At 38.7% G+C, this 13,262-nt stretch overlaps 1 protein-coding gene across 1 annotated transcript; it reads right to left on the bottom strand.

The window, feature by feature from the left end:
* Positions 1-4,028: 4,028 nt before the first annotated feature.
* On the bottom strand, positions 4,029-8,933 carry hp (haptoglobin). The gene is made up of 4 exons (XM_034117116.1): positions 8,831-8,933; positions 8,221-8,306; positions 5,484-5,767; positions 4,029-4,681 (listed from the first exon to the last, which is right to left on the bottom strand). The coding sequence occupies exons 1-4, from the start codon at positions 8,833-8,835 to the stop codon at positions 4,118-4,120; spliced, it is 939 nt and encodes a 312-aa protein (XP_033973007.1). The 5' UTR covers positions 8,836-8,933; the 3' UTR covers positions 4,029-4,117.
* Between the last annotated feature and the right edge of the window lie 4,329 nt (positions 8,934-13,262).

Genomic DNA, 13,262 nt, shown 5'->3' with positions numbered 1-13,262 from the left:
CAGAATTGGTTTGGCAGGAGCTGTCTCACTTTGTTGCTGCAGAAAATCTTTTTGTCAATTCGATGGCCGTAACTTCCAATAAATATTCAGTGTTCACTCTGACATGAGTTCGAGTTCTCAAGTGTTCTCCTTGAGTTCAGAATTAAAATGTCCTCACAGCCAGTGCAGCTGTAACAGCCTGTTCCTCTGTGGTAAAAAACATGAAACTTCATATTCAGCACATCCTTTTTGTAGAGCTTTTTGAAAAGCTACATCCACACTGAGATTTAATGTCCTACTTTAAAGCTTTCAATATGTTTTCTCAAGCTCAACATTTACGTATAGACTGCTTCTTTGGTTATGAATTGCAGCCGTAAGATCTTATTCTGTTAATCAAGTTAGAAAGATGTTGACACACTGCTTAATTTTATTTATTTTTGTGAGAGAAACAACTGAGCTAAGGCCTTTCGGTGTGAGTTATATTGCCAACAAATTGGCCCCTCTAATGATAGTTTGTTTTTTGCACAAACAAATTATCATCTTAGATTCATGACATGTCTAGTTCCCTTTTCCATGGACGTAATGGAAACTATCGCGTCACCTTGCGGCGTGTTACTGCCTATTGAGTCACCACATTTTATTTGCCTAAGCAAAGTGTATTCTGAACACTGACGTCTATTCTCTGTAATGCTGAATGAGGATAATTACTGGTGCTCTGACATTTAAAGTCAAATGTAATGTTGTAGCATGTTGAGGTGGTGTTAGACAATAAATAGCAAACAGTGTAAGTAAATAATGACAATATTTTCCTGAGATTTAGAGGCGTACATGTATAAGTTAATATAAAATGAAAGTGTACCTCAAAATTGTACAAGTGCAGTACCTGAGTAAATTAACTTGGTTATTCAGTCTAATGTTTCTTTCTTTTTATGCTGAAAAGTAAATAAATGGTAGAATTTTTTTCTTAATTGTATTATGCCAAATGATGTGGTTAAACTCAACAAACATTTATTGACCCATTGTCAGCAAATGTCAGTCCTCTTAAATAAACGTCCGCAGCGACAGATCAGAGCCTGAACAGCACAATCTTATTAGAAAGGAGGGGGAAAAAGAACAGGATCTATATCAAAAAAGATGGAGGATTGTGAATAAACACCAGCATGAGAGAAATCAGCACTACAGTGGCCCAGACAGAACGTCCCAATATTTTAACTTGTTTTGACGGTTGATCATTATGTCTGTTTACAGTATTAGTTCAATATTTGAAGGGAAGTATGATTCACGGTTAAGCAAACAAGCATGACAAACACTTATCAATGAGCAATGAAACTGACTATATCCTGTTTTGTCAAGCAGTGGAAAATGGTCCATCAGGTGATACTGTTTGTCATATCTGTTGTATTGATGCCTTGTGAAAAGCTAAGTGTGTGAGAGCGGTAAGTACAGTAAATATGGCGCTGGGGGGTGAAGCTCAGAAGGCTCCAGTTACACATGAGGACAGAGTACATAACCTGGCAGCTGAGTACACATCATGCTTCATACGGCACACTGGCTTACAAAAATACCATTGTTTTCTGGTGTTGATTAAATCTACAGATGGCTGGTATCGACGCTGAGCTTTAACAGAATCCACACAACAATAACTGTACATGGGGGGATGAATACATCCCGGTTCTCTAAACTCCAACAACTGTGGTTCTCCACTTGTAAAGCTGTGCATACCTGGTTACATGCTACTCCTGTCCCCCCCGCATGCAGGTCAGCAACATTTACATTATCACATGGCTGTTTCTTTTATTCTCGTATGTACAAATCTATTTGTGTTTCTATGTTTTGAGAATGGAGTTTGATCGACCAATTACAACATGCAGTAGAAACGCGGCATCAGAAACTGTTTTAACAAAGCCATTGTGAATGATGAATTAAACATTTGGTTATACAAACCACACAATGGATTGAATGCAATAAAACATAACGTAAAAAAGTGTGACTGTCTTAGAAGCTGGGCCTGTGGCATGTTAACCACAAAAATAACTTGATTAATGTGGAGGAAATTGTTAAGAGAAACTGATAAATGATTCATGGACAAAGTTTGTCTTTTGTTATATTTAATAAAGTAAAAAAGATACAAGTGAAATCGATCTCAAAAGCAGAAACAGAGCCACTTCATCCTCAGATGATAAAGAAGTTCTGCACACCCAACACAGCTTACAGTCCCACTATATATTCATGGTCCTACACCCCATCATTAAACCATAAAACTGCCTTAACCTTTTGCATATCCCCCTTTTACACTTCCTTTTGCCCCCCTGAAATGTAAATCCTTAACATACTGTATGTCTCAGTTAAACACATACAAGACTAAAAATACAATTGAACAGTGTAAAAGGCAACCAGAGTATATGACTATATTATGTTTTAAATGATTATATGATCATTTTACACGACAATTATATTTTACTTTTTGTCAGTAACTGAGAAAAGCAACCTTAATTGAGGTTTAAATAAATAAAAAAGGTATGTATGTGCTCATACAATATGCTAACACAGTGTCCATCATCTTTGCTTATTCTGGAGTGTGCAGCAAGAGACTGTTCTTGTTATGACCTCAGTCAGCGTTCTGCAGTGGTGATGGAGCCGGAGAGAGAGAGCACTCTGAGACCGGTCGAGAGTAATGCTGCTTGACAGGGGTATTAATATGTGAGAGGCCATAGAGGAGAAACTCCTGCATCCTGCTGCAGGCTTGCAAAAAATGTATTCCTGAACAGCTACATTTTTGTTTTACCTTAAAAATCTTCACCAAGTCACTAAAATGTAAGTTCTCTTTATGCAGCGAATGTTTCAGTGACTATAAACAAACACACTACTACTGCATGAAGTGGTTGCTGGTTTATATTTAAATGATGCACACATACAAAGTTGCTCTGGATGTGTCGAACATTTCTAAACCAGATGAAGTGTTTGTGCCATCACTGTGAAGGGTTTCCTTGTGAAATTACATATCTATGTTTTCTGTGGTGCACATATATTTTAGAGCATATATCCAATCCAAAGATCAAGTACTTTAGAAAGTCCCCAAATGGGCGGGTCACAGTTGTGAAGTCAGCAGCAGCTTGTTCGGAGTGAAGAGTGAGATTGTATCTTATGTCCCGTAGGAAATCAGGATACATCTTGCAAAAGGTTTATTGGTTTAAATCAGCAGTAGTTTTCTTTGTGGAAGCTGTCTGTTGTAATATCATAGCTATAAGTACCAGATTCCATTGCAATAATTAACATTAATAAAGAATATCAGCCTCCTCACTTCAATCAACCTAAGCTTGGTAATCCTCATAAAGACCCGGAGGAATTCACCCCGGTCTTGCACTTAGATTTTTCTTCCCTTTTATCTTTCTCTTTCATATTGTATTGGCCGCACAGCCAACTGTCATCACCTGGCAAAGAAAAATAATTTGTTGTAAGCGCATATTTTGATCTGTGGGAGAGTGGACCCATGTGCCATACAGAAATATCTTTCAAGTCCTTGTGCTTCTGGTGAGAAATACAAAAACAAACATCTATTGCATGTGCAACACTTGAAATCCGCTCTCATGCTGAAAGATTCACATATAGAAATGTTTTCCTTTGAAGCCCTTCACATTGAAATGTCACATGTGGGCACAGTAGTGGATCTTTGTATCCAGTTCTCCATTGATTTATAAAATACTTGGTGAAGGTTACGCAAATATCCTGGTCTTGTCCAAAGATGACAAAAAGCAAACTGGAGTAGCCAGTGCCAAAATGTTGTTGACCAATCCACCCCCCCCCCCATCCAAAATGGTCCCTTTTGTGCTCTAGGCTCTTACAAAACAGTGTCAGTGTGACTTTGCAAACTTGTTCAAACAACCACACACAAGCCTTAATAAAGAAAGATGAGATGCAGAAATTGTTAAAAGAAAAACAGCACGGAAAGTGACAGAAGTGGTAGTGAACACAATGGAAAAGGGAGCTGGCTCAGTGATTATGTTACACTATGTGTGTATTATGAAACATTTACGTGACAGAACACAGAAGTAGTAATATTGCGAGCATTTATTCAAATGTACTGACTCATATATTACAATACTTTCTCTGCTAAATCCACAGCTCAGAGACTGAAGCTCTACTGCTGCAATGAGTACATCTTAGACATAACATCAGAGCGCAGAGCAGACGATTTCTCCGTATCTCCTCTGATGACACTGTGGATCCAGGGCAAATACGAGGAAATCTTCATATAGACTCCGTACTTGTATGTTTGACAGGACTTGTCAAAGGAGAGGATCCCTGCAGCGTAGATGTCTCCAGTTGCAGCATCTGTTACCGCCAGAGCACCTCCTGCATCACCAAAGCAAACATTCTCCTCATACTTGGTGGGTCCGGTACAGAACATGTGGTCGTCTACAGCTGGTGTTCGCTCAGTGATATTATATTCTGCCTTACACTCAGTGTGATTGGCTAGGGGGACTACTAGGTGTTTGAGTGATGTGGCGAGGGTGAGGTGTATCCCCCAGCCCCACCCGGTGATGACCCCTGTCCCTCCCAGGGTGTCTGCCAGGTCCTGGCCCCTCTCTGGCAGAGGGATGGGGGTCACTTCATAGCTCATCAGCACAGGCTTCTTCAGCTGGATCAGAGCCAGGTCGTTCTCCCAGTCAGAGCCGTTCTGGAAGCCTGGGTGAAGAACAACCTGCCGGAGGGAGAATTAAGAAAACAGACAAGACACAATCTGAATATTCTTTTCATTCAAGTGAAATGAAGTAGAAGAAACGTCAAAATGTCATTCTTAATCTTGCATGAAATAATAAAAAACAAAAAACCCTGAATAAATAGATTCATTTTTTCAACTCTGCCACTTTTTGTTATTTTATGTTTTAAGACAAGTCTGGTGATATGATAATGGTCAACAAATCCTATGAAAATTAGAGTTTCCTTATTTTCCGAAATATCACAGCCTATCTGTTGCTCATTATTTGATTTAAAAGTTTTTTTGACAACAATCGTGGTCTGTGGGACAGAAGACATAAACACACCACGATTTGTACATACAGCCAACAGTTAAATTGCCTGTACATACAGGATGCACAGCATAAAAGGAAACATGTATTCTTGTTTTTTGTCTTAATATAGGCATCGATACTTAAAATCAGTAAATGTATCCTTTAAAGGATTAAATGTTTCATACCTGCTTCAATATATGTTTTCAAGGCTCAAAGCAAAACATGAAAATGTGATGCATTTTCTTTGCTTGAATGGCATGGCCTTGAAAATATGGTTTTCATGCAATAAACTAAATTATTGAAAGTCAACAAAAATAGATGTCTGTGCATAAACTCACATATTTCCTTTAATTCAGCACTACAGTATAGCGGTCTATTGAAATCTACACACCATTGACCCACAACATGCACCTGAATAGCGGCCTCTGGGGTCTTGAGCCTGATCAGAGAGGTAAAGGTACGTATTTCAGTTCAAATATTTATCTCACTCACCTTTTCGACAGCAACTTCTTTGGAGGCAACAGCTTGGGGCCGTCCATGGATTCCCAGGTACACTTTAGGAATGATAGGATCTTTCCCCTGAGTGTCCTGTCGACTCTTCCTGACAAACAGGTTCCTGCCAGCAGTCAGAATCCAGCGATCGGAGATGAGCGCCCCGCCTGCAGAGCCTCCGTCCAGCACCTTGTCAGCAATGTACACCATGACCTGCCACGGGACATGAGGAGCCAGGGTGCCCCCGACCATCCGCCTGGAGCGGGGGGATGCTAACCTGGAGGCTGGGGAAATAAATACAGTATATATTAATTTATGTAATCTAAATTGTATATACTTGTTTTTGTCATGTATGATTGTCTGTATTCTCTATTTGTTTTATATTCACAAATCTTGTTCTCTTAACATTTCGATGGGTTATTTCAACACAAGGCATTTGATGGTTCAAATCTTATCTTTCTGGAGAAATTCAGACTGGTGTTGTTGTTCCTGCAGCGTTCAGACTATACAACCAGCACACCCCCTATAGACTCCCCCCCCCACACACACACAACAACACAGACTATAACACCCCTTGCTGTTAAATACCAACTATGTGCAATATGTGCTATATGTGCAATATATATGCCGTTATTAACTGTGCAATATATACCTGGCTGCTAAATCCGAAGAACTGTTACAGGATGTGTATTTTGTAAATTACAAATTCACCGGAATAATGGAAATGTAATGACACAGGACTTGATTCAAAACAAAGTACTGACTAATCAACCTTCAATCAACCAGCTGAAAAGTGGAAACACACTGTTATCTGACCTTGAGATAATCTAATTTAAGTATGATTCATGTCGTGTTTTTCTCTATTACCTTCTTGCATAAAAACTGGCCTTCAATTCACGGTTTCTTTGTTCTACCTGGCTGAAACTAGTTCTGCTTATCACCTTATGTAGTTTTTGTACCTGAGGCTAGATGATCTCTAGCCTGTTCTCACAAGGAGTCACAAGGCCACATTTCTTTCGTGTAAAGTATGTAGCAACTTTTTGCTCAATATGAGTCACTGCAGAATTGCCTTGAGTGATTGAACCTCTTTGCAAAGCTTATTATTTGTCTAATTAAACACATAACGTCAATTGTTGAATTAGTTTATTTTATTTTATTTTTTTCCACCACATCACCATTTTGTATGCCGCTGACTTCAAGTTGCAGACAAGACTTCTCCAGGTTAAAGTCTGCTTTCTCTGATGAAGTCTAAAGCAACGTCCACACGGCGGCGTGCGTTGAAGCTTGCCGGTGGGCGTGTCTGAAAATCGACCAACAACCAAGTTGAATCTTGAATCTCCCGCCCCGGACACACAAGCACGCGATTTGATTGGCTAGAGCTTGTACTGGCATATCATTTGATTGGCTGACCCTTCCGTCGAAGCTTCAAAAGTAGAACATTGCTCTACTTTTGAAGCGTGTCAAGCGAAGCTTTGCTCCCACAATGCAGTTCGGCAAAGCGTGACGTCACCCCATTCAAAGTGAATGGGCAGAAGCGTTGAAGCTTCAACGCACGCTGCCGTGTGGACGGGCCGTAATATAATTAAGAGCTTACATTAAATTCTACAAAGACAATGTGTACGGTACCTACTTCACAATGCACACATTGACAATCCTATAATCTTCAAAACTGTATTTGCTGGCTTTTTAAAACACAATTTTATGACTGTTTTAATCAGTCTGTCTGTGATGATTGGTATGTCAAAATGACAAAGAGTTTCTTCTCAAATCTCCTGAATAATTCCCTTCAAAGATGTCTGTATTTGGCACACGGTCAGGACTTCCGGGACTGCTGTTAAAAGCGTTTTCATCTGCATCTGATGCTTTTATGCTCTGAAGATTTCCTCCAGGAACAATTTATTCATCGTAAAGAAAGAAGAAAGATAGAGGATAATCCACTTGTTCTGCTTTGATCCTCAAGTCTTTTGTGCGGCTGTGATCATCAAGGGAACCGGTTCTGGGGATCTTTTCTTTAAAGTGTTCGCAAATGCTTTGAACTCAGTCCATGATCATTAACCCTGTTGTAAATGTAATATCCTCACAGGGTTTAACCAATGTATTTAACAAAGTTAGCAATAGCTTACAAGTGCAATTCAATGAACAACTACCCAATCAAGACACTGCATTAATATGAAATGGATTCACTAGTTCAGGTATTCTTTCTCTCAATAATCTAATATTTTTTATATAAATAAGTTCCCTTTTTTTGTATTAACAAATGATTTTCAACATGCCTCCAGTCAGTGTCACATCTCTCTCTGCTCTCTGACCGCTTAGCCTTAGTTTTTGAAGGGCTGTTTGAGGAGAAGCAGATGATTTCCCTGTCAGATACAGTATCTTTACAGCTACATGAAGGACACTATCTGAAATGAGCAATAATAGCTTCAGTCCTCAGATCCCGCAGAAAAGCCTGTCATTTCACTCCGCAGATATTTATCTGAACAGCAGCTGTCGAGGAGCTGGAAGTGTCAAACAGCAGCTTCAGAGAACTGGAGCCTGGAGCCACTTCAGTGTTTTCTGAAATAAAAGGCTGCTGTTTGGATCTCTATACAGCATGCCTGTATACGTTTCTTTCTTGTTGGTCAAATACAGTATACCCTACCAACAAATATTATATGGTAAATGGAAACAGAAATCCATTTTGAATTAGATCACCATGTTCATCAGTGTATAGCATGTTTGTGTTAGTGTGTGTTACCTGACAAAGGGTGGTTCATTTCTTCGGTTAGAACCTGGTCTGCCAGACAGGCGCATGCGGCCAGGAGGAGCACTGTCTGAGAAAACCTTCAAACAACAACAGATCCACACGATGAACACAAAGTTAAATGTCTCATTGCCCATAAAAGGATTATGAATGACAAAAATCTAAACAAATCAGAGTTAGAAATTGTAGATAATTATTGTAAAACGTGACCAAGTTAGATAGCTTCTTGAAAACATTTAGATCAGAATTTCCATATTAATAGTTTTCTTACATATTGTAACCATTTTGCTGTAAGGACAACAGTTTGTTAAGATAAGTTACGATAGATAAGACTTTATTTATCCCGAAGGAAATTGTTGTGCTAGAGTTACAAAAATACAATAAACACAGCAACATAATAATAAAACTGTACACTAACAGTGCAGTAAAAAGAGCAATTACATATCTACAGGAAACATAGACGGTCACATAATTAAGTAAATATTCATAGTATTTAGTAATGCAAAAAACATAGTGGCAGATACATAATTGTCCTCCTCTCCACCACAGCTACAAAAATAAAGGCACAGAGAAATTGAAAAATAATTATAACATTTGAACTTACCACATTTTGTTGATAATATTCAGCTTCAGCAGTTACGGTTATAATCGCTTTCAATGTCTTTGCATTTGGAGCGGGGAGTATTTATATCTGCTGAGAGACAAAGCATGGTGCCAGGGAAAGTCAGCTTGGCAGAAAAATGCTGATTACTGGAATCTGAAATCAATGATTGCAAAATCTCATTTTCCATCAGCTGGGAGACTCCACAGTTTGGATTCAGGGAAAATAGCAGCTATCATTGATTTTAATCTATTGCACTTTCAACACAGGTTTCTTGAATTAAGAAAGAGTTTCTCTTGTGACTGTTTTCAGAAGTGTGTTCATGTGGTGTAAAATGCCCTTATTATGGTTTAATTATACAAGTTGAGTTATTGTAATTTAAGCAATGTTTTATCTTTTTAGTTATGTGAATCCTTTGTAGGTTTTAATAGGATTAGAGGTTTTGCCAAGTAAACATTTTTTATAAGTCAGTGTTTCAACATTTCACAAAACAAGCTGTGTACTAAAGGCTTTTATATTTTGCATCACGGTTTAATGAAAGTAAACAAGGCTGGCTGATTTTGAAAAAAAATGCAGTTGTGAATAAAAGAGCAATCGTATTGCTCATGTTTTTTACTGCAGGGAACAAAACCACAATGTTCCATGACATTCCTGGCAGTAAAAGTGTACTGTGACAGCAGTGAGTCAGATACGTGCTGCAGGGAGGAAAGTCCAGCATTACACATGTGGGTATTTACAAGAGGTCAGGTTATAGTAGTTTATAATCAGTTTAAACAAATAAGATGTCATTTTATAATTTGCTGCCTTGATTCATTTCGCAATTACAATGCTTTGAATCATTATACAACGTTTACCATCAACAGTCATCAAAGACAAGTGTTCCCATCAGATACCTATATGCACACGTCAGGGTATTTGGAATAAGGCACAATAAACATTAAACCATTTTTTTGTCTTCATTTTATTTTGATATTTTTTGTCACAGTGATAGCTTTGCAAGCGTGTCAGTTGCAGTGACTAATATTTACAGATTTGTAGTTGAGATCAGCGGTTTGAAGATAGATTTGAGGTTCATATGTTGGACTTGAAAGTAAGTTTAATTTAATCAGTTTTAGCATATAATTGAAGATGTAAATCTTGAAAATCTGATTTGAAATGAAGTCATTTCATGGTAGCAGTGTTACTAAATCAGTATTCACTAACCTGAGGCAAGTGCACTGTACTAGATCAGACAGAGAGCAGTTCATTTAGAAAGCGCTTCTCTCCTCTGAAACACAGCCCTTCGGTCTCATAATCGCAGTTTCATTTTAAATCCACTGCGCTGGAATACAGAGCCAAAATAATAGTGTTTTTCTGTAAATAGAGACCACTGAGATTATAACATAGTATGAACGTTTTGTATATATATTTTAATATATTTTTTGTTGTTTAATTAATCTTTTTCTTGGTCAATTTGTTGGAAAACTACAAGATGGATTGTCATGAAAACGTAGACAGCCTTTTACATGGAGAGGATGAATTATTGTGACTCATAACAAGTGGATGGAGTCAAGGTTTCTGTCGGTTTCTGGTTTGTGGACTATCTTTTTAAGCCTCAAGTTTATTTTTTGTAACCAGAAGCAACATGGCAGTTGAAGGCTGAAAAGGACGTCTTTAGGAGACAGAAATTAACTTTTTATGAACTGAAAACACAATGCAAAAAGTCCTAAGATGAAAACATGGACAAAAGCCAAAACGGAAGAACCTACAATTGAATACGCTGTTTATTTTTCAATTTTACTGTAATTGGGCCTATCATTTATTAAATAAATATCATGTTGCATAGAAGAAAATGTTTACTGAGAAGAAATCAGTCAGAAGTAGGGTCATTTTCTCAGTTCTTCTATTGAACCAGTGCTGGCCCTTTGAAAGAATACATGTTAATACATTTCCTGACTCTATTCACATTTCAGACCCAGGAGGATGCTGCTTAGATGTCTGCGTCAGAATTTTCCTCTAGCATTACCACCAGGTCTCATTTAAAATTATCCAGACTCATCATTCATGGTGAGCATCTTAGTCCCCAACCAGGGTGCTGCATTCAAATAAGATTTCAATAAGATTTTGGCTTTAATCTAAAAAGTGAATCCTTGAAGAAGGTATTTCAAAGAGGAAAATAAGTTCCTGTCCACATGAAATATGAAACAGCGACCGTCACCTCAGAGAGACTTCACCCAGATAAATGCTGCCTCGTGTTGCTTCATTTTTAGCATGCATTTTTTAACAGATCTTTACCCATTAGTTTTGACAGCAGGCTACGAAGATGTTCCTTTGTTACATGCTGTAGCATTAAGTCAGTCTCTCAGGCTACAGGCACCCTGTATGTAGTTGACCAGCAGCCAGGTTATATCCTGTTGGAAAGCAATATCAGACATACTGTACATCATGACCCTTACTATAGAATGGAATATGCTATACACAATGTGTTTTATTTGGCAGGGTTGAAATCCCTTGAGGATCAAATACAGTGTTTCAAACCATATCTGAGGGCAGGGGTCTTACTTAGTGCTGCAGTGTCTGCTCTCCCGGGGGAAGAAAGAGGATGGGATGTGACCCGTGTGCCAGACATGATTAAAGCTGCTCACAAGGACCAAAGCCATCGGGGGCAAAGCTGGATGAATATCAAAGAGAGGATGGATGTATTTTACCCCGTCCAAAACAGTTCAATCCTCATTATTGGGGTGTTTTAGTATACAAGAATATCCGAGAATCCAAGGCAACAACATCCAAGAGTGCATTGTCATCAGGTCGACCATGTGAAACGTAAAAAGAATAAAGGTGTGCAGCAAATGAAATAAATATATGCCAAAATGAGCTTGGGGACAAAGTGAACAGTTCATTGAAGAGTCTAACATGTCAGATATGAAAAATGAAACAAGATAAAGAGGGGGGAGGCACGGGGGAGGCACGTCAGAGGACGAATGTGGGTTTAAAGATTGAGAAAGGAGCTGCTGTGGATTTTACCTTGAAGCTCTAGAAGGAAGAGCGTGTGCATGTGATAAGGACTGTTGTAAGCCTTTCAGCGGGTGAGGGGGGGGAGCAGTGGAGTGGGGACTTGATGTTAAGCGCTCCACAGAACGAGAGGCGGAGGAGGAGAGGCTGAATCACAGGGACAAAGAGCTGGAATGTGTGAGGGACTTTGTGCTTGAATGAATGATGAGGACTACAGCTCCACTTCCTTCTTCACAGGAGGATTTTCTACTGGATTTAACTTCTTCTTAGTCAGCACTTTCATAGTGGATTGTTCTCCTGTTCTCAACCTCAGTTTGCACAACTGCTCTGTGATCCATAATAGCATAAATGCCGGTAAGATTATCCCATATTTGTTTGCATGTGCATGTATGTTATCATAGGACTGCTGTTTTGTATAATGAATCCCCTAAAGGGAGATAACATCGTTTTGGAAAGCTTTTGGTCCTTGAGCGTTGATTGAAGATGTGTGAGGCTGCACTCACATATGTGTTTGCATATGAATAATTACTTTGCCTAGGATGCTTAACTGTGCTCTTGGAAGATATTTGCAACTTGCAATGTTTCATTTAAAAAACTGACAAGTTATGTACATATTTGGATTAAAAGGTTTTATATTATTGCTTTATGGTGACCAATACACTTGTCAAAGTACAGTAAATCTCTACAATTGTAATTAAATACTACATTTGAAGTCACTATTCATAGAAGTATGAGGTAATACAATAGAGATTGAGGACATAGTCCAGTGATGAAAGTCCTGGTATTTGCAGCATTACTGAACTGTGTGTGTGTGTGGCTACAGTCCCGGGGAAAAAAGCAACTTCACTATTTGTATGTCTGGGAAATGAGATAAAAAATCGCACCTGCAATTCACACCTATGGGTGCCGCCAAAGACAACAAACGAAGATCTATGAGACTAATACATTTAATCAGCCTATTACTGCCAGTCGATTAAATACATGTATATCCTTAAGTGACTGATCAATGCTTTCATAATAGACACATTTATATGGCAAAGTAATCCAGAAATACCAGGAGCTTGTTAATCACATTAAAGGTGGGGTAGGTAATTTTGGAGAAACCGGCTCGAGATACACTTTTTGTTATATTCCATGGAATGCTCTTAACATCCCGATAGCAATGAATATCTTAAGTGCTTTGACAAAACATCCATAAAAAAATGTCATCTGTGGAAGACGTAGTACTGTAAAAAGCACGACCAATCATTTTAGCCAGCCCGGCTAAAATAACTGGATGGCCTACCTGCCTGTCAGCCTTCCATCTGTGCACAAACTTATCTCGTGCCCTCATTGGTCATGTGCGCGTTCGTGTGTGTTGGAGGAGGGGCTCTGTGAGGAAGTAGCAGATTTCTTCCGGCTGTGTATTTTCAAATTCTAGCGCACTCGAGCTGGTTTCTCCAAA

Source organism: Trematomus bernacchii, unplaced genomic scaffold, assembly GCF_902827165.1.
Source record: "Trematomus bernacchii unplaced genomic scaffold, fTreBer1.1, whole genome shotgun sequence".
Lineage (NCBI taxonomy): Eukaryota > Metazoa > Chordata > Actinopteri > Perciformes > Nototheniidae > Trematomus > Trematomus bernacchii.
Note: the sequence above shows the minus strand (reverse complement) of the source record. Positions and strands in the feature narration are given on the sequence as shown.